The sequence below is a fragment of the Triturus cristatus genome, chromosome 10 (assembly GCF_964204655.1).
Source record: "Triturus cristatus chromosome 10, aTriCri1.1, whole genome shotgun sequence".
Taxonomy (NCBI): Eukaryota; Metazoa; Chordata; class Amphibia; order Caudata; family Salamandridae; genus Triturus; species Triturus cristatus.
This window is the reverse complement of record NC_140593.1, coordinates 450,580,268-450,601,962: the sequence shown is the minus strand read 5'-3', so window position 1 is coordinate 450,601,962 and position 21,695 is coordinate 450,580,268. Positions and strand designations below refer to the sequence as shown.

The window sequence follows — 21,695 nt, the reverse complement described above, 5'->3', positions numbered from 1 at the left end:
TTATACATGATTCTCTAAGAATAACCACTGAAGGTAAACTCCGGACACAAGCACAATATGCCAAATTCTTTACATTGGTATGTAGTTTCTGCAGTTATTGCATAATATTATCATCCTCCATGACATCTAAAAATGGTCTTTTGCAGGTAAGTTTATTGACCCTGTAAATCGTGTGCATTGTGCATGCCTTATTTTTATTTCAAAAGCACAAAACCCCTGACCTCGTTAATCGTGTTCTTTGGAAATCTAAATTCTTCCTTAGTGACTGACTTAGGGCGGTATTTTTAAATACTTATTGAGCTTTATTTTAATATTTTTGCACCATTTGGTAATCACCCTTTTAAATAATAACTTTTTGTATTTTTGAAGGAGTTGAAAAATCTTATTCCAAAATCTGTCGTGGGAACGCTTTCATCAAATTCCAGCAATGTCATTAATCTGGTTATCGACTCTTATAATGTAAGTGGGTTGCAATCTGCAGCTTTATGTTTTGATTGTCGTAAAAAAATAAAACGACTTGCTTGTGTACCTGTTCCCATATTCCACTAATAAGTGCCTTAACCATGTTTTAATTTATATATAACTTTGTTGATTGTCTAGATTGGGCCTTTTATGAAACATACATAGATGCATCTTAATGGTTCTTAAAAAATTAAACTTGCAGTCCTCTTCTAACGAGGGAGTTTCTAAATCAGCCGCTAGTTCTGCACCCTGAGCTCCAGGTTCTGAACTACGCAACGTGTTTCCACCTAGCTAGAAAATAGACTTCTCCAAAACTGTAGTGTCCCCTTAATGGGTTTTATACGGGCTGCACTTTTTATAAGAAAATTAAGAGTTTTAGGTGAGATTTCTCTACTAGGTAATCACTTAGATTCACATGAATTAAATGGATCCTCTGCCTGTAACAATATGATAGAACATTGTTTAAATTTGTTTGGCTTTCAACCCAGAAGTAGTTATTTTTTAGAGAAATTATAAAAAGTCTTTATGATCCTTAACTCGTCTCTGCCCAGTGCCATTTTTCTGCCAACTCTGTGGGTCTCTACTAATTATTGTATAGCGTTTTGTCTCCTTTAGAGTTAAACTAATCAGGCAGTTTCTTCCTGTCTCCCAGATGGATTGTTTATGTCAGCCTATAGTGATATCCCCTGCCACCCTTCCCATCAAGTGTTTTCACTTCTTTTAAACTGGACCATGGACTGCTTTGTTTTAAATTAATGACCAGCAATAGGTATGCCAAATACAGAATGTAATGATGACTTTGTGATATTGCCATCGGTGGTCACACAAATGTGTTTTAGAGACATTGGTATCTGCATGTAAAGTGTACCTGTGAATTTTTCAATTTCATATCATGTGTAATGTTTTTAATTCTTGTGCTGTTTTCATGAGCCGATAAATAGACATGGTGTAAGGAGTGCTGCCAAGTTCTAATAGCATTGTGTAGAACTGTGAAGTACTAGGCATTCTCTATTTTAACTGTTTACTCCATTGATGCATATGGCCCACTTCTCAGGCTCCCTTCACCCTCTCAACACGTTACCCCCTTCTCCTGTTTCAGAATGCTCCATAGGCAGAAAAAACCCTGCAGCATGATTGTTTTCAATGACACGCACGACATGCAACATTTTTTTGCCATTCCCTGAGAATATGTAAAAAAAAAATATTATTGATTCTTGGTAGAATATCCGAGACCTATCATTTCAGGACTGAATATTATTAGTTAATTTGATCTGGAGGGAATCTCAAGGCATGGGCTGCTATTTCTGAATGAGTAACCCATTTTAGCTTCATTTTGAACCTTGATATCACAATTGTATGCTTAATGAAGAACTTTAACAACCTAATGAAAAAAAAATGTTATGCAATGAAAACCTATAGCTGTGTTTCGTATTATTTGTAATATATTTTCTTCCCATGGATTTGACAGCTGATCTTGAAATTAATTAACAAAATGGTTTAGTCTTTATCTTCAGAGGTCATTTTGGAAAACAGCAAGCTTCCGGAGGGTGTTACCATAAGCTACAAGTCATTTTGTAAAAACGGTGTGAAAGGTATTGGAGAAGACGGAAGAAAGTGTGCGAACATATCAGTTGGAGATGAGGTAAACCATTGCTAACTTTATTGCTTAATATTTTTTGCTTTCCTTTACAATATCATGCAAGTCCATAATCTATGGAGAAATGTTAAAACATTTGCTGTGAACGCAGTTAACCTTTTCAATAAATTCTTCAAGATCTAAAATACTCTAGCAAAGGGTGTGTGACATATTATTAAAAGCATTCCCAATTTTATGTTTAGACCCTCAAGGTTGTTCACTATGGCATATATGGTTCTGAAATTTTAAAACTAAAATGTGTAAAGCCGTATAAAAAGACCATTAATGCTCTTGGTCCATGAAGGTAAAGGTGCTCCTGAAGAGCTAATGTGAGGAGTTCTGGGTATATCACTGAACAGCTGTATTTAACAACTGGTGCATAGCTACAGAAATTTCGAACACTTTATTTCATTTATCTTTTGCCTTGTTTTGCCATACAAAATAATGGTCAATCTGTAAAAAATGCAAGAAAGGCATTACTCCATCACTCCTTGTATGATCTCCATTCATAGTCTGATACTTGATTTCTGAAGTTTTGTTAACAAGTCAGTAGTTTGGTTGTGCTCTCCTGGCAGGGTCAAAGGAATCTGCCTGTTGGCCTTTACTCCTTGGGATCAAGCCCCTAACTCCATTACATGTCACAGATGATCTGTATGTTAGCCAGTTGAGGTTCCTTAATGTTACGTAGTGAATGTTGAAAGGTGAAGAGAGTATTGTCACAGCCAAATATGGTTTGTTGGCCGTAGAAAAGATGCGCAAGCAAAAATATATCAGCAACAGTTTTAACAGATAGGATTTTGCTTTCTTTAGGAAGGTCTAAAGGTTAGAAAACTCCACAGGAAGAGACTTCCACAACAGGATCTACAATAAGAACTGACCAGCTTCCAAACAAGATCTTCTTAAACCTGGAAGATCTAAGCACACTAAGGGCTTCAGTCCAATTCCCATACTAGAGAAAACGTGAAACTTTGTTGTAAAAAAGAAAATCATTAGCATAGTAAGTGAGAAGTGCAATTGTGAGAAACTTAAATGGAACTCTTGTAGAGAGAGAAAATGTTAATGAGCATATAAGAGTATGGCATAGTGAAACCAGTGAACTGTGCTAACCGCTGGTGAGGAAGCTACTCTAACTTGAGTCAGATGAGAAATCTCTGTCCAACCTCAACCTCATGTCCTAAATGTAATCCACATGAGTGGGACATTTACCTTTGGTAATGGGAATTGTGACTACAAAGATTTTCATTACCCACTCACAACCCTAGCCTCAGTTTTACTGTTCTTCAGCTAAACTCCACAACATCCCCAAATCTCCCCTATATACTTCACGGAAATAATTTGACTATGACCTTTAGATCCACTAGAATTTAAAGAGGACATTTGTAATGTCGGCACACATGCGACCGAAGCATCGATGGAACTAGATGAGGTGGGTCAGCAACATAAAATAAATGGAGACAAGGTAGAGAGGTAGCAAGGACTGATAAGATACAATACCAAATGAGTTGATAAGACAAGTAAATTAGTGGACAGGCACTGCCTATTGCGAGCCAGACAAAAACACTTGAAACTGCTGCGGAGCATTGCCAGAGATCCCAAGTATCCTGGGGAGGTTTGAAGAATACCATGATTGACTAATTTGGATACAGTCAAAAGGTTGATTGATGGAAGACAACTAACATTAGCTAGCCATGTGCCTCAAGTGGTCTTGAACAGCAAGAAGGGATGAAAGCCTTTTTGAAAATGAAGTGTTGCCTTGTTTTTCAAACAAGCCTAAGACAATGCAGCCAGGGTATTCCTCAAAAGTTTAACTGGACAAAGCAGTGGAGCAGGATGATGAAAATTTGTAGGATACGCTAGCAGACTTGATCATATGAGATGCATTAGCTGTCTCAGTACAGGAGTGACTGCTGCGTAGACAAGAGGGAAAAGAGTCAGATGATACAGAAATATTTATTTAGAGTGGATGGACAATGTAGAAAATGTATGACTATTGATTATTGAATAATCAAAAGTTTCTTTTGTTTATTTGTTATTGGCATTCTTGTTTCTACCTCAATAGTAACTAGCTGTAACACAACAGTTCTCTGTACCCGGGGTCCCTGCCAATCAGGCTCCCAGGGCCTGTGTACTTTCCCCAGACCTAACCCAATTGGCATCTCTGGCCAGCCCCTGGTAAATGGTACCACAGGTACCCTGGGCACTGTGACCAGGAAAGACCTCTAAGGGCTGCAGCACTTATTGTGCCACCCTTAGAGGCCCTGTACCTTTACACACACACACTGCCTTTGCAGGCTGCGTGTTTTGGTGCAGAACAAAGTCAAGAGTCGACATGGCACACATCCCTGTGTGCCATGCCTGCAACACACTGCCCTGGCATAGATCAGTCACCCCTCCATCTGGGTGCCCTATGCCAGTGGTGACAGTACAGGTGCATAAGCCCTGTACCCCTACAGTGTCTAAGTCCATTCTTAGACATGTAAGTGCAGTTCTGCCATTAAGAGTATATGGTGCTGGGAGCTTGTCATTACAAACTCCACAGCACCATAATGGCTACACTGAAAACTGAGAAGTTTGGTGTCAAAGCACATTAGACCCACACTAATGCCAGTGTGGGATTTAATGAAAAATGCACACAGAGGGCATCTTAAAGATGCCCCCTGAAAAACGACCATCCTCTGGTGGGTTCCCTGACTGGTACACACCAGCCTGCCACCACGAGACATGTTTCTGGACCCCTAAGGTGGGAGCCTTCGCTCCCTGAGCCCAGAAACAAAGCCTTTCCTGGGCGAAGGTGTTCACACCTCCCCCAGGCCAGGAAGAGCCATCTGTGGCAGGGGAGCTTCAAAGGCCCTGCAGTCTTTGTAATGCGACCCCCAGCCTCTCCTGCTATCAGGAGCAGGCCCCCTTCCTGTCTCCCCTCCTTTTCGGCGGGAAGACAGGCGGGAAAAACTAGCCAGCCCAGAAGGTGTTCCCACCTCTGCCAACTCCACCCCTCAGGTGGGGGAGGTGAGGTGAAGCCCTCTCTTCAGTAGTCGCCATCTTGCAGAGCGCAGGCACTCCCCAATCAGGATTAGGGATTGTGCTTACTCCCCCACGTGGGGTGAGTACACCAAGGGTGTAGTCACCCTAAAGTCAGTAGCCCATTGGCTACTGACCTCAAGACCCCTAAAACGCCCCCTAAATACTGTATTTAGGGGGCAGCCCTGAACCAAGGAGGCGGATTCCCGCAATCTAAGAAGGAAAAGGACAAAGGAAGACGCCCAGCAGAGGAGACTGACTTGACCCCAGCCCTACCTGCCCGTCTGCAGTTTCCGGAGATCCTGCGCCAAAAATCGTCTTGTCCTGCAGCCAGCGACCTCCAGAACCCCAAGGAGGACTGACTGCCTACAACAAAGACTGGATCTCCTGTGAACAGCAGCTATGTTCAAAAGAAACACCAAACCAAAGACTCAGAGCCTTCTGAGGAAAAAGAAACCCCCACTGCACACGTCGCCTACCGCCCGAGTTCAAGTGTCCCACCAGACCCAGTAAGGTCCCCCAGCACTCCAGAGTACGAGTCCACAGTGGGTTGACCCCTCCAGGACTCCCCGACGTCGCCTGCAGCCTCTGCACGGAGACCCCCCCAACCGCAAGTGGCCCGGTAAGGTGAAATCCGACCTCAAAAGACACCCCTGCATGCAGTCGCCCTGCGCCCTGGAGAAAGGAACCCAAGGTGCACCTACCTCCCCGAGCCATCCAACTTACCTGCCCAGCTGTTGGTTCCTCCCGGAAGTCTTTCTGGACCAAGCCTGCAGCTAAAAACCCAAACCGAAAATCTGCATTTAAAACAACAGGATGCCTGACGCCAAAACAGCACCCTGCACCCAGCCGCCGCTGCGGGTGCACTTTGTGTGCTAAACCGGATCCCCCTTTGCCCTGAGCCTAACACCAGGAGTTTGGCTCCCACAACATTGTGGCCTGCTCGCCAGCAGCCACCAACCGGAGGCCCCCTGTCCCTCATTGGATAACATTGGGCCTCAGCACTCTGCACCCGGCCGTCCTAGTGCCGCTGAGGGTGTAACGTGAGTGCATCCTTGACCCTGGGGGAACCCTTGTTCTAACTCCAGAAGCTCAACTCCAAAGACCGATTACTTACCTGGTAACCATTAACTTCATTTCACTTCATAGGAATCCATTGACTGTTTTTCTCTGAAAAATGCTCAAAGTGTGGAATTGATTTGTATGGAAACCTGAAAAATAACAATTGTGCAAAACTGATCTTACTTACATTTTCTCCAGGACATGTCCCAGTGTGATATCTAGGCATTTCACACTGAGTGCAAAAAGTATTCTAAAAAGTAATCTTGAAAGTAACGTAAAGGTAACTTACCTGTAATTTTCATTGCAAAGTCGATACAAAGTATATGTACAGCATTTCACAGTATTGCATTACCAGTAATTCAAACTGTAACCATTTCAAAGTACATTTACAATTGCATTTCAAACTGTATATTTACTGCAAAGTATTTATCGTCTTACCTGTGCCAGGCTTGCTTGGTTCTAGAAAATAAAAAAACTAAAAGAATATTTTTATACAAAACCAATTGGTCTGAAGTTCAGTCTTTGAGTGTGGGAAATCATTTGCTGATTGAGTGGGTACAACAAATGCTTAACACTGTCCTCTGATACTGCCTTACTGCTCGCCCATACTACCACAAATAGAGAGTGAGGTGCTATGTAACTTTACCTCTGCCTTCCTTTGGGGATCCACTGGACTCTGTGCACACTATACCTCACTTTGGTATAGTATATACCAGTGTTCTTCAATCTGTGGGGTGCGCCCCCCAGGGGGGGCGCTCCACCATCCCAGGGGGGGCGCGCACTCCACACGAAAATCTGATGGCTGATATTCGGACGTAACGGAGGTTTTGAACACAGCGGGATGGCAACCCTCACACCTTCAGCCCTTGATGAGCTGTTAAGAGGTGCTTGAAGGTGACTGAGAGGGAGGGGCTGCAGCTTCAGGCGCAGGGGCATATATTCAGATGCAAACAGCCCTGAATGCGTCTCTGCAATTTATAGGGGCCTCACACATTCCCTTTCTGACCAGGGCCCCAAACATCCTAGAACCGGCCCTGAGAGGCAGCACGTGGTTCTCTTCACAGAGCTTAATTACTGTCACTAAATTGTAAGCAAACCTCGGTTCTGCAAACATGCAGTCTATAATTGGAATAAAATAAAGAAATGGCACAATCGCACCCACACTGATTAAACAAAGTATGGAGGACAATCAGTTAAATTAGTTCTCTTGGAGTATCTCCTTTAAGTACTGTACATCACAGTGGGGGATGGCAAAACTAACATTTTGGAAAGAGAGCCTGTCTTCTCGTTGTCTTGTCCAGGAGGGGGTGAGGAGCCCTCCCTGGAATACTTGAAAACTGCATGCCCACCCCTGTGCCCACCCTGGTGGATCCTGCCCCAGTCCTGGAATGGCTCCTGCAGCGAGGGTGAAGTTTTTGATGGGCCTCTTCTCAAAAAGGCTCAGCTCAAAATTAATATGAAAAGGTGGGCGAGTGAGTGAAGGGATGGGTGGATGGCTGGATGAATTAGTGAAAGGGTGAATGGATGAATGAAAGATTGAATAGATGGAGAATGAGAGAGGATGGATGGATGGATGAGTGAGTGGAAGGATGGATGAGAGAAAAGGTAAATAGCTGAATGTATTTGTGGAAGGGTAGCTGGATGGGTAAATGGGTGGATGGATGAGTGAAAGGATGGATGAGTGAAAGGATGGATGAGTGAAAAGGTAGATGATGAGTGAGTGGGTGGATGGATGAGTGAAATGTTGGATGGATTGATGAATTGATAAGTGCAAGGGTGAATAGATGGAAGGATGAGTGAAAGGGAGGATGTAAGGATGGATGAGTAAGTGAAAGGGAGGGTAGATGGACAAAAGGATGAATAGATGAGTGAAGGAGTGAAAGGATAGATGGATGAGAGAAAGGATGGATGAGTGATAGGGTCAATGGATGGATTAATGAGTGGATGAGTAGATGGATGGGTGGGTGGATGGATGGAAGGAAGGATGGCTAAGTGAAAGGGTCGATGGAGAGGGAAAGGGAGGATGGATGACTGAAAGGGTGGATGGGTGGAAGGATGAGTGACTGGGTGGATGGATGAGTAAGTGAAAGGATGGCTGGATGGGTGAAAGGGTAAATGGCTGGATGGATGAGTGAATGGATGGGTAGAAGAGTGAATGGATGAGTGTACAGATGGATAGGGTGAAAGGGTGGATGGATGGATGATGGATGAGTGAAAGGATGGATGAAGGAATGGTTGAGTGAAATGATAGATGGAAGGATACGTGATGGATAGGTTTGCAAATGGTTGAATATGTTTGGATATGGCTGGGCTTACTTATATACTATGGCGTGACCTCCTCTGATGTGTCTGTAAAATGTACCTATTGTCCTGAAGTTTTGTCCTGAATTTTGACCTCCTGTCCTGAATTTGTGTCCTGAATTTTGACCCTTTGTCCTGAATTTTTACACTCACCGTCGGCAGTAGCAAAAATCCATCCACAGATTGACCGTCTCGGTGGTGAAAAACAGGCACACCCGTCACATTAATGTTGGTGGTGTTATTATCAATCTGTGATGTGTAAAACAAAGCATCCTAGTAAAAACAATTTGCACACATTTTATCTTGGAACATTTTGTTTGTTTTGAGCTGTGTAATAAGCCTGTCATTAACCACACCCACTCACAAACCTACAGTTCACTAAACTCCCATTGCGTTGAACATTATTTGCCGGATATGGCCCGGGATATGCGGGTGGCAGTCAATTATGTAGTGTACAAGATACCAGAAATTTCTGTCAGGTGGTGGGGGGGCCCGACATTTCAAAAAATTCAGTTGGGGGGGGCTCAACCTACAAAAGTTTGAAGACCTCTGGTATATACAGACCCATCTTCCTACAATGGTACATTGCATTGTTATGTAATCCTTTGGCTGCTGGTTATTTGGATTGCAGTCCTTTATATCGATTCATTTTTTTTTTTTTCTTTTTTCTTTTTTTGTTGAAAAAAACCTTTATTATTTGCAGTTGCTTCATCTTACAATGTACAGTCACCGTCCAGGCGGCGAATCAGTTAAGCAAAGCTCACGTTTCCTGATGGTGGGACACAGCCATTCAGCCGGCAACCCGGAGGTCCGGCGGCGTTGTGCAGGGTAACATGTGTACAGGAATGAGATGCGTACATTGTTAAAACAACAGATACATGGGGTTTTTCCCTTTTTCCGGTGTAGTTTTGTGGTGTTCCTGATGTGTGCGACAGAGGATGGCGCTGTGGACCAGCCCACTCCACGGCTATGTCGGTGGCTGCCTAGGCCCTGATCTGGAGTCTTACAGGACATCGCTATCACCCCAAAATGTAAGGTCCTCCGGGCTGCCTAGCGTCAGCGTCGTGCGCATAGTGTAGGCTGAAGCGCGACAAGGATGCTGTGGTATAGCTCACTGCGACATATATGACTACGTGTAGGCCCTACTAGTGTGAAGCTTCGTAGCCCATGGTTATGAGTGTGCTACGCGGTGCGCATCCGTCCCCCTGCGCCGCGCCTCCCAAGCCGCCAAGTGCCGGCATGCACCCGGCATCTGTAAGCGGGGTGCGCCAGGGAGAGCAGCTCCCCGGGGGGGTGTCGCGCGACGCATCTATCATTCGTTTATCTGCGTTGAAATGAGGATTCAATCTGGGAACTTAACCTATATATAAACTATTCCCCATGTATGTGTGGCAATAGGGGGTGTCAAGGTGAGGGTCGTAAACTCAGGTGGGGTCAAGGGGAAGGGGAGAGGAGGGAGGAGGAGATCATGTCGCGAGAGAGCAGGGGGGCCATCATCCGCCAAGCGGAGCACAGTGGGACCGCGCAGTGTGTACGGGGAGCCGCAGGCCAGGGGGGGGGGGGGTGGAAAGAGGGCCGTCGAGAGGGCAATAGTCCCAGGGCTGCCGCCATCCCACTAGTAAGGGAGTGATAAGCCCCAGAGATTCATGTTATCCCTTGGTCCTGGCAGGCCCTCTGAAACGCTGCGAGGAGGTTATCCCAAAGCCGGGCGATGGGGAACTTCCGGAGCCCTGCAGTCTCCTCGCGGAGAAGCACTGCGCTCTCCGCCTGCGCCCAATTGGTAAAGGAGGCCCTCCAATGCCGGATGTGTGGGGGGGCAGTTGCCTTCCAACGCTTGGTGAGCAAGCGTTTGGCCGTTATAAGACCCATGTCCCAAAGGCGTGCCTGTACTTTGTTGTCTTTTGTGCGCCTATAGAGCCCTAGTATGCCTGCTTCCCATGTGCGCGGGAGTTGTCCCTCAGCGCCGCGCGTGAGCAGTGTTAGTACGTCGTCCCAGTACGGCTGTACAGCAGGGCAGTGCCAGAGCATGTGTAAGAGGTCCGCTCCCGGCAGTAAGCATCGCTGGCAGGTCGCATCTGCCCGCGCAGAGTACCTGTTGATTTTGTCGGGCGTGAGGTATGCGCGCTGCAGTATGTAGTATTGTATAATTTTAAATCGGGGATTGCGCGGGACTTTGGTCGGGCCGGTCAGTATCAGTGCCCATTCCTTATCTGTCCAGTCTCGTCCCCTGTCTGCTGCCCAGCGTTCCCTTAGCGCTGATGTGGATGGTTGCGAGTGCGCCTGCAGTGCCTGTGCCAGCCAGTGCACAATGTGTGCGCCATTCCCCATCACATGTAGGTATTGTATGAAGGTATGCACCGGAGGCTCCGCTGCCATGTCGGCCCAGGAAGCAGTGAGTGTGTGCAAGAGGGAGGCGTGCAGGAGGAACTGTCCCGCCGGGAGAGTCGTGTCTTCAGCCAGGTTGGCGAACGTGAGCAGTTCGCCATCTGCATACAGATCGCTCAGCGTGTCCACCCCCGCCTGTTCCCAGCTAGCCAAGTGGGCCTCCGTGAGTGGCCCCGTCGGGCCAGGCATACCCAAGAGCGGTAAGCTCGGGGCGTATGGCGTAGTTGCTCGTGTGAGACGTAGGCACCGCAGGAAACATCTTCGCGCCACTGCCAAGTAGATCTGGGAAGGGCAGGTTGTGTGGGTTATCGGGTGGAACAGCATATTAATTTGCGTGCGTGACCAGGCAGCCTCGTGCGAGGCAGTGTCCTCAAGTTGCTTGCCGCTCAGCCATCCCGCCACCCACTGCATTTGTGCCGCGAGATAGTACAATTCCAGATTAGGGACTGCCAACCCCCCGGAATCCGTGGGCATGTATAACTTAACCAGCGCCACTCGCGGTCTCCCCTTGTTCCAGATGAGGCTGCGCAGCATCACCTCTAATTCACGGAATAGCTTGGCGAGAACATACAGAGGCATATTCGCAAAATAATAGAGTAGGCGAGGCAGCACAATCATTTTGGTCAGTGCCACGCGGCTGGGCACGTTAAGGGGCAAAGTGTTCCAGAAGCCAATTTGTGCTCGAACAGAGGCGATCGCTCGACAGAGGTTTCCCTCCAGTATGTCAGCCGGGGTTCTGTAGATCCGTATCCCTAGGTAGCGGAAGGTGGTGGGATGCCATTGCAGTCTATCTCCTCCCAGCCGGATGTCGCATTCAGGCGTGTCCGGGCTAAAGGGATATGCCCCCGACTTGGCCCAATTGACTCTCAGACCCGACATCCTTTCAAAGGTGCGGAATATGTCAGTGAGGGAGGCGGGGATGGCAGTTATGTCCCTGACGTACAGTAGCAAATCATCTGCATACAGCGACACCGCATGTATACCATCCGCCAACGGTATTCCCCACTCCAGCCCGTGCGTTCTGAGAATCGAGGCCAGCGGCTCCATGGCCAGCGAGAACAGCAATGGGGACAGAGGGCAGCCCTGGCGGGTGCCCCTGCGGACTCGGATGGCAGCTGAGAGGAGGCGGCCCGTACGGACTCGGACTGTCGGTTTGGCATAAAGCAGGTCTATCATGGCACAATATCCCCCCCCCCAGTTGGTACTTCTCTGTAACTGCCCGCAGGTACGGCCACTCGACTGAATCGAAAGCTTTCTCCAGATCCAGTATCAGGCATCCCGCCCTCGGCCACTGTTGCGTAGCGTATTCCTGTACGCGGAAGAGGCGGCGTATGTTGTGGGAAGTGTGGCGTGTGGGGACAAATCCATTTTGGTCGCGGTGCACCAGGGTGGGTACATGGGGGGCCAGTCTCCTAGCCAATGTAGAAGCCAGGATTTTATAATCCGTATTCAGTAGCGCCAGTGGGCGGTAAGAGCCCACCCGCGTGCTATCCTTGCCCGGTTTTAGAATAGAGACCAGCATGGCCTCATGTAGCGTAGGGGGCAGAGCGGCATCTTCCGCCGCCGCGTTGTACATTCTCAGCAGTTCCGGGACGAGAATGTCCGAGCCAGCCTTGTACAGCTCCGCCGGTAGCCCATCCGGGCCCGGCGTTTTGCCATTTGACAAATTAAAGATGGCTTCCCGGAGCTCGTCTGGCTCCAGTGGGGCGCCCAGCTCGTCCTGCTGCGCAATAGTTAGTTGCGGCAGTGGCAGAGGGGAGAGGTAGTCGGCTATATCAGGATGGGGGACTGGTAAGCGGGAGCGATACAGCTCGTCGTAGTGGGCAGTGAAAACATCGTGGACACCAAGTTGTGTGTATATCAGCTCTCCGCCCCCCGCCTGCACGGCCGCCACCGGGGTCAAGCGGTTTTCTTGAGAGATCAGCCACGCTAAGAGTTTGCCAGGCCTGTCGCCAAGGTGATGCGTTCTTGCCGAGTGTGCAGCATAATTGACGTTTCGGAGTCGCTCTAAGAGGCGTGCATATTCCGCGCGGGCCTCGTGCAGCGAGTCCTCATCGCCGTCCAGAGCCCCCTCCTCCCGCGTCAGTAGGTCTGTCTCTAGCCTAGTTAGGTCCCTCTCCAATTGGTGCCTCACGTGCCCCTGTGTATGCAAGCAGTGCCCCCTGAGCACTACCTTGAAGGCGTCCCATTCCATCTGTGGAGTGGATGCCGTGCCAACATTTTCCTCAAAGTATTGCGCGGCGCATGTAAGCAGAGTATCGCGGAAAGCCGCGTCCAGCAACAGCGCAGGTTGCAGGCGCCATGTGGGTACAGGGGGGTGCGGGCGTGCCCAGGCTATGGACATGAAGTGTGGGTTGTGGTCTGAGTGCGTGCGGCCCATGTATTGTGTGTCCGTCACGTGGGGTAGAAGGGCAGTAGATGCCATGAATCGGTCCAGTCGGACATGTAAGTCGTGAGCACCAGAGTAATAGGAATACGTCCGTATCCCCGGGTTGCGCAGCCGCCAGACATCGTGCAGATCCCATTGTGTGGCCCATTCTAGTAATGCTTTCGTGGCTCCCCGTGTAGAGGCGTTAGCGGGGGGTGGGAAGGAGCGATCCAATGTTGTATCTAGAGTGTAATTATAATCGCCCCCTATTATCCACGATGTTGCGTGCCAAGGTGCCATGGTCGCTGAGAGCCGCGCCAGGAAGCTTCCCTGTTCTACATTGGGGGAATAGAGGGACACTAGCGTGAGAAGCTGGCCATCTAGCCTGCCCTGCGCAGCCGTATATCAGCCCTCCCGATCTACTACTACTTCTGTGGTTTCCCAAGGAGTCCCAGGGCGGACCCATATCAGTGTTCCGCGAGCGTAGGAGGAATACTCCGTTGCATACAGCTGCCCTCGCCATCTACGGCGCAGCGCCCGCACCTCGGTTCCGTTCAAATGGGTTTCCTGGAGCAGCGCTATGTTGATTTTATGTCGCTTTAGGTATGAGTATATATGATAACGTCTGGCCGGTGTGTGCATTCCCCTGACGTTCCAGGTGCACAACTGTACACTAGCCATAGCAGTCGTGTGTATGCGCGCCTCCTCCCCCCCCCAAGGCGCGGCCCCCAGCTCAAGGGTCCCCCAGCTCCAGCAGTCCGCTCCCACAGTGCAGTCGTGATAAGTGTCGTGTGCGCTTTGCCATGATCTCCAACAGGGTAGGGGGGTAAGGAAGAAGGGGTATACATAAAGCCTTAACATGGCAACAAGTTCCAAAATACCAAAAGGTCGGCCGCACAACAGGTCGCCGTCCAAACACTCAAGTGAGCTTGCAAACTATACAGTCTAAGGGGGTTCTTGTGGTTTATAGGCTAACAGTAACCAAAAACAGTGCAGTCTTGGAGGTTCCCAGCTTCTCTCCCGGGTGTGGTATGCAAGCCTCCGCTGGCCGGCGGACGTCTAGTGTCTATTGTTCAGTGCCGTGACAGTCGTGCGCCCAGATATCAGCCAAGTGCGGGCAAAAGTACCAGGGGGGGGGGGGGGCGGGTCCACCTCCAACCAGATCACGGTGCAGCTGAGTGGCAGTAAAACGCTGTGGGGCACACCCGTGTCCCTGCAAATTGCGTGGATGAGTCACGTGTGTATGAGTAGAAAATGTACTTACAGTAGCCAGCTCCATGCTCGAGCTCCCCAGAGCAGCAACAGTGTGGGTGCCAACAGGCCCGAGGCAATCCCATGGACAGGCGGGGCAGCTGAACAGGAACTCAAGTGGGCTCATGTCACGCGGCAGCTGACAGTCTGCTCCCAGGCTCCGTCAGCCAAAGAGATCTACCGTCTGCGGCGTGACCTCCGGGGGCCCCCCAGAGCTCTGCGTATCCGGGATGCCGTAGATCGCCTCATCGTCCGTGGAAGACGCTGCCGGGCTGGCGCCCAGGCGGAGCGACGGCGCCGGGGAGTTGCTGAGTGCCGCCACCCTGCGCAAGGCGTCTTGTTGGTCCTGGTGGACTAGGGCTGCCGGTGGGGAGCGGCTCACTGCCTCTCGGGCTAGCGGTGGCGTAGGTGATCTTCGACGGCGTCGCCTCCCTGGTCCCCTGGGCCTCCCTGTTGTGGCAGCTCCCGGCGCTCTTCGCGGCGCGTCGGGCATTCCTCCATCCAGCCAGGCCTCCGCTTCCTCAGGGCTCGCGAAGAAATGCGTTTTATCACTTACCACCACCCGTAGTTTGGCAGGGAAAAGTAACGAGTACTTGAGGCCCGCTTCGCGTAATCTTCGTTTTACAGCTAGGAAGGAATGCCTCTCTCTCTGTACCCGTGCCGTGTAGTCCGGGAAGAACATCACCGCGGCGTTGTCTATGGTTATGTCCCCCAGGTTCTTAGCTTCGCGTAGTATGGCGTCCCGGTCTCGGTAGTTGAGCACTCGAAGGAGAAACGGTCGGGGGTGAGAACCCGGGGGGGGCGGCCGCGTGGGTACACGGTGGGCTCTCTCCACCACAAAGTAGGGGGAAAGCGCGCCATCTGGCAGCAGGTCTCGTAGCCAGTCCTCAACCCTGCGGGCGGGATCTACTCCTTCCCACTTCTCCGGGATGCCCACTAGGCGGATGTTATTTCTTCGTGCCCGACCTTCCGCATCTTCAGCCCTGCCCTCCTATAGCTCCATTCTGTTCAGGAGGTCTTGCACCTTTTTGTCCGTCTGCACCGCCCTTGGTTCGATCACTGCTACCGCGTCTTCCAGGGCCGTAGTACGATCCTGTAGCTTTTTGTGATCGGCTCGGAGGTGGGTCAAATCTATCGCCACGCCGTCGATTCTGGTCTCCAGAGAGGTGCGCGTCTGTTGGAGCGATTCCTCCATCCGTTCCATGACCGCCAGGACACTGTCCAGCTTCGCCGCCACCTGCTCGGCGTCCATCCTGAGTGTCGCTTTCACTTGTTTTCCCCTCGCCGTTGCAGTTCCCGGTCCAGTACGTGTTCGCGCCCCTCTAGGCATGGAGCTGGTGGCGTGTGTAAGGCAGGTTCTCCTGCAAGTGTGGGGCGGGGGCCCGTCGCTGCGGGTCTTGCGTCGTCGCCAAGCGCCAGGGCTCGCCGCTCCGGATCGCCGGGTCACACGCACTGCGTCCCGGCCGTCGCGGGTCCAATGTCTCCGAGCAGACCGTCTGAAGGCTCCCTCCAAAGGGTCAGGGCGTGTTCGCGCCTCTCGTCCACTCCATGCTCATGGGTTGTCGCCGCAGCGGTCTGAGGCGCAGTATTGATGTTGCACTGGTCTATGGGGTCGAGGTCCACATCCTGGTAGCGCTCTCTGTATCCTCAAACAGCGGCGGTAAGCGCCGCAGGCCTCAGCAATGTCGCGTCTCCTATCTGGGGCGAGTCCGCTCGCAGTGTCCGGAGGCGGGCTGGAGATCAATAGGGTAGAGGCCAGACCCCAGTGCAGCAGTAGCTAGGCCAGAGCGGGTGGGGGAGGCGTAGCCTCTGCGTCCCGTCGCGGATTCCGGGACTCCTATCGCTGCTGTGGATGGCCGCCTCTCCCCAGGGGCATCGCGGTCTTGCAGTGGATCGTGTGCATTCACTTGTAGGCAATAGCGGCTAGGCCTCGTCGGCGCTCCGGCTTCACCCCACCGCTCCCAGGGCCCCCATCCGTCAAACCACTGTGCGCTGGGTGTCGCAGCCGGCGTCCACGCGGCCGCTCCAGGCCGTTCCCGGCTCGCCCGTGGGGGAGGGGCGGGGGGGGGGGGTCTCCAGTCGCCTCCTGTCGCTATTCCCGCTCCGTGCGGGCTCTTCCGCAACGGTCGCGGGCTTCTTCGCAGTGCCGCGAGGCGTGCTCTGTAGGCCGCAGCTCAAGGCCCGGGGAGGCATCCAAGGCCGCGGGCTCGCGTAGTCCGTGTCCCCAGTCGCGGGCTCAGCAGTGCGGCCGCAGGCCCGTCGTCGGTGTCGGTGCGGGGCTCCACCACCGATGGGCCTCAAAGTCGGCCAATGCAGGCAGCAGGTACCGGAGCAGGTCCGCCGGCAGTAGCGGGCCGCGGGGAGGATTTTTTAGCGGAGAAACGACCCGGGGTAGGGAGGCTCAGACGGGAGCTCTACCCGGGCACGTCCGCTCTCATTGCGTGTTAAGCCACGCCCCCGTCCTTTATATCGATTCATTTATCATTTCATGTCTGATAGGCCCAATTTAATTTTGCTTTTCCTCAACATTCACCTGACGACAAAGACAAACACACTATGGGCCATATGTAGGTAGAACGTGATTTGCGATTCTCTAATTGCAATTTTTAGGGAATCGCAATTAGAGAATTGCAAAACGGAATGTAGGTAGGATTAGCAAATAATTTTGCGAATCCTACATATTCCTTTATTGCGAATTGCAAATTGCAATTCGCAATTAAGGAATACCTCCCCATTCATTCCTATGGGCCTGAAGACATTCTCAATTTGCGATTCTCAATTAGAGAATCCCAAATTGAGAATGCAATTTCAAATGTGCCAGGGTGTCAAAAGGACACCCTGTTGCACCCCTGAAATGAGCATGGGTGCACATGTGGCACACATACATGCCCTAAGGACATGTGTGTGCACCACATGCCACTTAAATGCAAAAATATGCATTTTTGAAAGAAATCGCAAATTACCACCAACCTGTAGTTGGTGGTAATTTGCGATTCCTTAAGGCCAAATTGCACTTTTTTGGTGCTTCTTACATTGCATTCAAGGAATCGCAAATTTAGCGATTCCTTATTTTGCACGCAGATTTGCCTTCCTACATACCACTTAGCAAAATTGCGATCGCAAACCCCGAAATTCGGCGAATTTCGGCGTTTGCGATCGCAATTTTGCTTTCTACATATGGCCCTGTGTGTCCAGTATGACACCCAGCTACGCTAGATATTTTCAACCATTGATATTTGTCTCCTAAAATTTTGCCTGGAAAATATTTATTACTGAATGTGCCTAAGTCGTTTAGACACAAAGGGCGACATAAGCTTGCGTATGTGCAGCAAATTGGATGATCAATTACCAGCTCCATTTAATGAAGAATGTCAAATTCCTCCTGCTGTTTTCTAATGACTTTGGATTAATTATGGAGTGCAAGTTGTGTTTCATTGCATTTGGTCTGTTTAATTCTCTTACTTTTCCGTATGATATAGGATTTGTTAGCGTTGAATAATGTCGGTTAAGAAAAACAAACTGGAAGAAAAATAATGATGAAAACTCGTCTTTTAGTGAAGTAATCATTAGAAATCCAAAATACATAGAACGCTTAAGCCTCCCCAATCCACTCCCCCAAACTTTAATGTCACCACACTTTTCAAACGTATTTGGACATCTTGTTTTATCCAGTTCACAATTAAAGGCAGTTGCTTCCCTTAGCATTACCAATCCATATTTCTCCCAGAAACAAATAAAAAGGATAGTATTTTTGATTTTTCTGGTGTGAAAACACCCTCACGGGTTCTCAACTTGCACACTTCTTAATTGCTTTCACAATCTCATGGGACTCCGCCATACCACCTGTGTTCCACGGTCTTTTTTCAGCACCCCTTGAGCCATATCACATGAAGTCTGACCACAATGCTTACATGTTAGATGAAACCATTTTCACCAGAGAGTCCTAAATATATGTTTCGACTAGGGATGTTAAGGGAATATCTGACATATCCTCATGGGATCCTCATAGGTATAAGATGTACATATTTATATAATTTTTTCTTATCAGTTCAATGCCGTAGGTGCAGTTATAGGTGACTATGCTGTTGTAAATTGAAACAGCAATATGATTAAGCATTCACTAAAGACATTAATCCTTTTGCTTTAGATCATGTTTTCTCCGTTATGTTGACCGAAGTTTGGACTCCATTTTGTATTATCATGCTGCCACGTGTTCGCCACGAGGCGAGTCCGACCTCTGTGTTAGTTGCTCTGTAATCTGCTTAGTAACAGTTTATAAATAGCTCTCTTGTCCATCTGGCGCATGCCCAGACTTAACCACATCTGTTATAATTAGCCTTGCTTGACCATGTGTTTCGCGGGCCCAAGGAGTGTGTTGGCTCCGCCCATGTATTGATTCAGTATTGAGAATGACCATAAATGGTAATGTTCTTCGGCCTCATGTTGTATCCACCCACTTATGAGCCCCTCTGTTGTGTATAAAAGGGGACTGTGTACGAATGTTCTTTGTGCTACTCCATGCAATACTGAAGGGTGTTGTGTGGATTGTAGGACCACCCTTAAGGGTTAATAAATGCTGTTTTTGTACTTTGCAGTTTCCGTGCCAACTTCCTTATAGATTCCGTTACAGGAGAGCGAACCCTTGTGCCTTGCGGGCCTAGCTGGGGCCTGTATTCATCAATTGGCGCCCGTCACGTGGGGCTCATCGGCGACTCGGATGCTCGAAGGACTGGTCGCGACGAAGGTGAGGAGTTTGGCCGGGGACGTGATCACTGCCAGCGGCGTCTTAGCCCTGGCATCCCGAGGTTTTTCTTCCTTCCCTTCCGAGCTGACCGTCTGGGTGGCGCCGGTCATCGACTGAGACCTCTTCTGTCGGACCTGCCGTGAGAGCCGTTTGGGCGATTGTGGAGCTTGGCAGTTGGAACCTGGACTCTTGATTGGTAAGAACCGTTGTACGGTACTTGCTCCGAGTTTTTGAAGCCTGGGTTGGCTATTTGAGTTTGATTGATGATGACTAGTCATATTTCGTATTTGTCTTTGTGAAAATATATGCGTTGCAACACATATAGGCAGGTAATGTGGAGAGATTTCTCCAGAGCTGTGTAACTCTGCACGGCGCGACGATTAAGCGCCATTTTTTTTTTATAATATTGCATATTTTGCATTATTTCTGAGCATGCCTGCTTTTAGCGCACTCCGTAAGTGGTGCTGCTGCTTTGGACACCGGTTGAACCTCGAGGAATCTGCTCCAGCTCCCCCAGAGGGGACGCCTAATAGGGATATGTATGTGAAGCATGGTCTTTCTTCCATAATGTACAGCACAGTATGGAGGAAATACACGAGGAAGGATCCTGAGTTGCGATGGCCTTTGTATGGATCGTTTGATATTCGTAAGATTGAGTATGTGGAACAGTGTATGTGTAAGCGACGTGCTCGTCAGGATATGTTTGAATGTGTGCGATTATGGGTGAAGGAAGTGCGTGAGCGAGAGAAACGTGAGAAAGCGCTGTTTGATAAAGAGCAACGGAAGAATGATCATGTGCGAGCGCAGGAAGCGAAGCGTCGGGAGGACAGAGAGCAGACGGACAGACAAGAGAAAGAGCGTAGGCTACAAGTTTCGGGTCAATATGCTGTTCGCCAGCCACTTTATCCTGTCCTTAATAATCCTGATGATGATTTTTATTTACTAGATCGCTCTCCGCCCCCTTATGTTGGCGCATCCGCTCCGCGGCCGCAAGATTCTGGCCCGGCTTCGGGTAAGGTAGACACACGGTCCATGTTATCGGCCGAGCATATGGCTGAGCTTCGGAAACTTTCCCTCCGTGCACTTAAGGGCAAGATGTCTAAGGAGGAGTTGTTCCATACTTGGGGGTTGTGGCAAGATAGAGAGAGGGTGTATTTTCTGTCTCATTTCGCGGATGAAGTAATTGCTGCTTTCCGAAAATATTCTAGTGTCCTTGAGCCTGACGAAGTGTCTTCGGAGGCCGGAGCATTACGTAATGGTGTTTTTTCTCCCCCTAAGGCTCCTGAGGCGGCTCGGCGGCTGTTCGCTTTGCGGGACGAGGTGCTGGCCCTTAGAGAGAAAGCACGCCAACAAACGGAGGAGGAGAAGCAGTCGGATTCGTCTGCAGCAGGGGGCCACCCATCCACCTCCCAGTCAGATAAGGATGACGTAGTGCATGCTAAACCAATGCGAGAGGCGGCGCCTTTGTATGTTCCTCCTAAAGGAGCGGGGACTAGCTCGGACATTACCTCCGCCGATGCTAAGGGATACTTCGTGTATAATTGGGTTTATACTCCGTGGCATAGGGCTGATGTTATGGCATTGAAGAATGCATTGCCTGACCCCCGCAAGAATCCAGCGGCCTTCTATGAAGAAGTCGAGGGGGCCTTGAATTCTTGCGTTATGACTTTAGCAGATATAGACCTGTTCTTTGGCCTTATTCTACCACCGGATATGTGGCGATCTGTACGAAAGGTAGATGATATAGTTGCCTTTAAGGCCCGGTGGTCTGAGCTTGAGGATGAAGACAGGGAGAGGAAGCCCGCGCAGAAACCGCCGCAGAGTATTTTAGATCTCCCTGCTGCTATTGTGACTAAGTTAAAGACGATTATCCCCCCTAAAAAGATTGACTGGAATATGTTAGCTGCATGTAAACAGAAAGTTGACGAGTCAGTTGCAGATTTCTTCACGCGCTTTGAGGAAACGTTTCATGATTTTAGTGGCCAGTCGCTTACTGACGACACGGGCCGCCACCTTTTCGCGGACAAATATGTGGCTAATCTGCTACCGGCAGTTGCGGCCCGTTTAAAAGCGAGCGAGAGTTCCTGGTCCTCCGCGACGCCGACGGCCCTTCTGACCATCGCCCAGTATTATGAGCGTCAGGAGCACGAGGCGAAGGGCCAGGAAGAGAAGAAATCGAAAGACCTCAAGACTAAGGTGATGTTAGCACAAGTATATGGCCCGCCCCGACGGGGTAATAATAGAGGAAGGGGCGGATCTTATGGTCCCCCTTCGGGCCGATCTGATTTGAATAGGAACCAGTGTGCATATTGTAAGCAATTGGGCCATTGGGCCAGGGATTGCCCAGTGTTGCGTGCTTCACGTCAGGGGCATACTCCGGGTGGCCCGAGAGGTAGAGGGGGTTCCTCGAACTTTAGAGGGAATTCCAACGATAATGTCCGTTTCGATACTGCTGGGCAGCACCGAGA

At 49.7% G+C, this 21,695-nt stretch overlaps 1 protein-coding gene across 2 annotated transcripts in view; it reads left to right on the top strand.

Annotated features, from left to right (window-relative positions):
* LOC146789601 (integrin beta-1-A-like) overlaps positions 1 to 21,695 on the top strand; it is a 319,722-nt gene that overhangs the window by 167,861 nt on the left and 130,166 nt on the right. For both annotated transcript variants that reach the window (XM_085631859.1, XM_085631858.1), the window contains exons 9-10: positions 370 to 459; positions 1,964 to 2,104. In XM_085631859.1, coding sequence (XP_085487985.1) covers positions 370 to 459; positions 1,964 to 2,104 — 231 coding nt within the window. The remainder of the gene's footprint in view (positions 1 to 369; positions 460 to 1,963; positions 2,105 to 21,695) is intronic.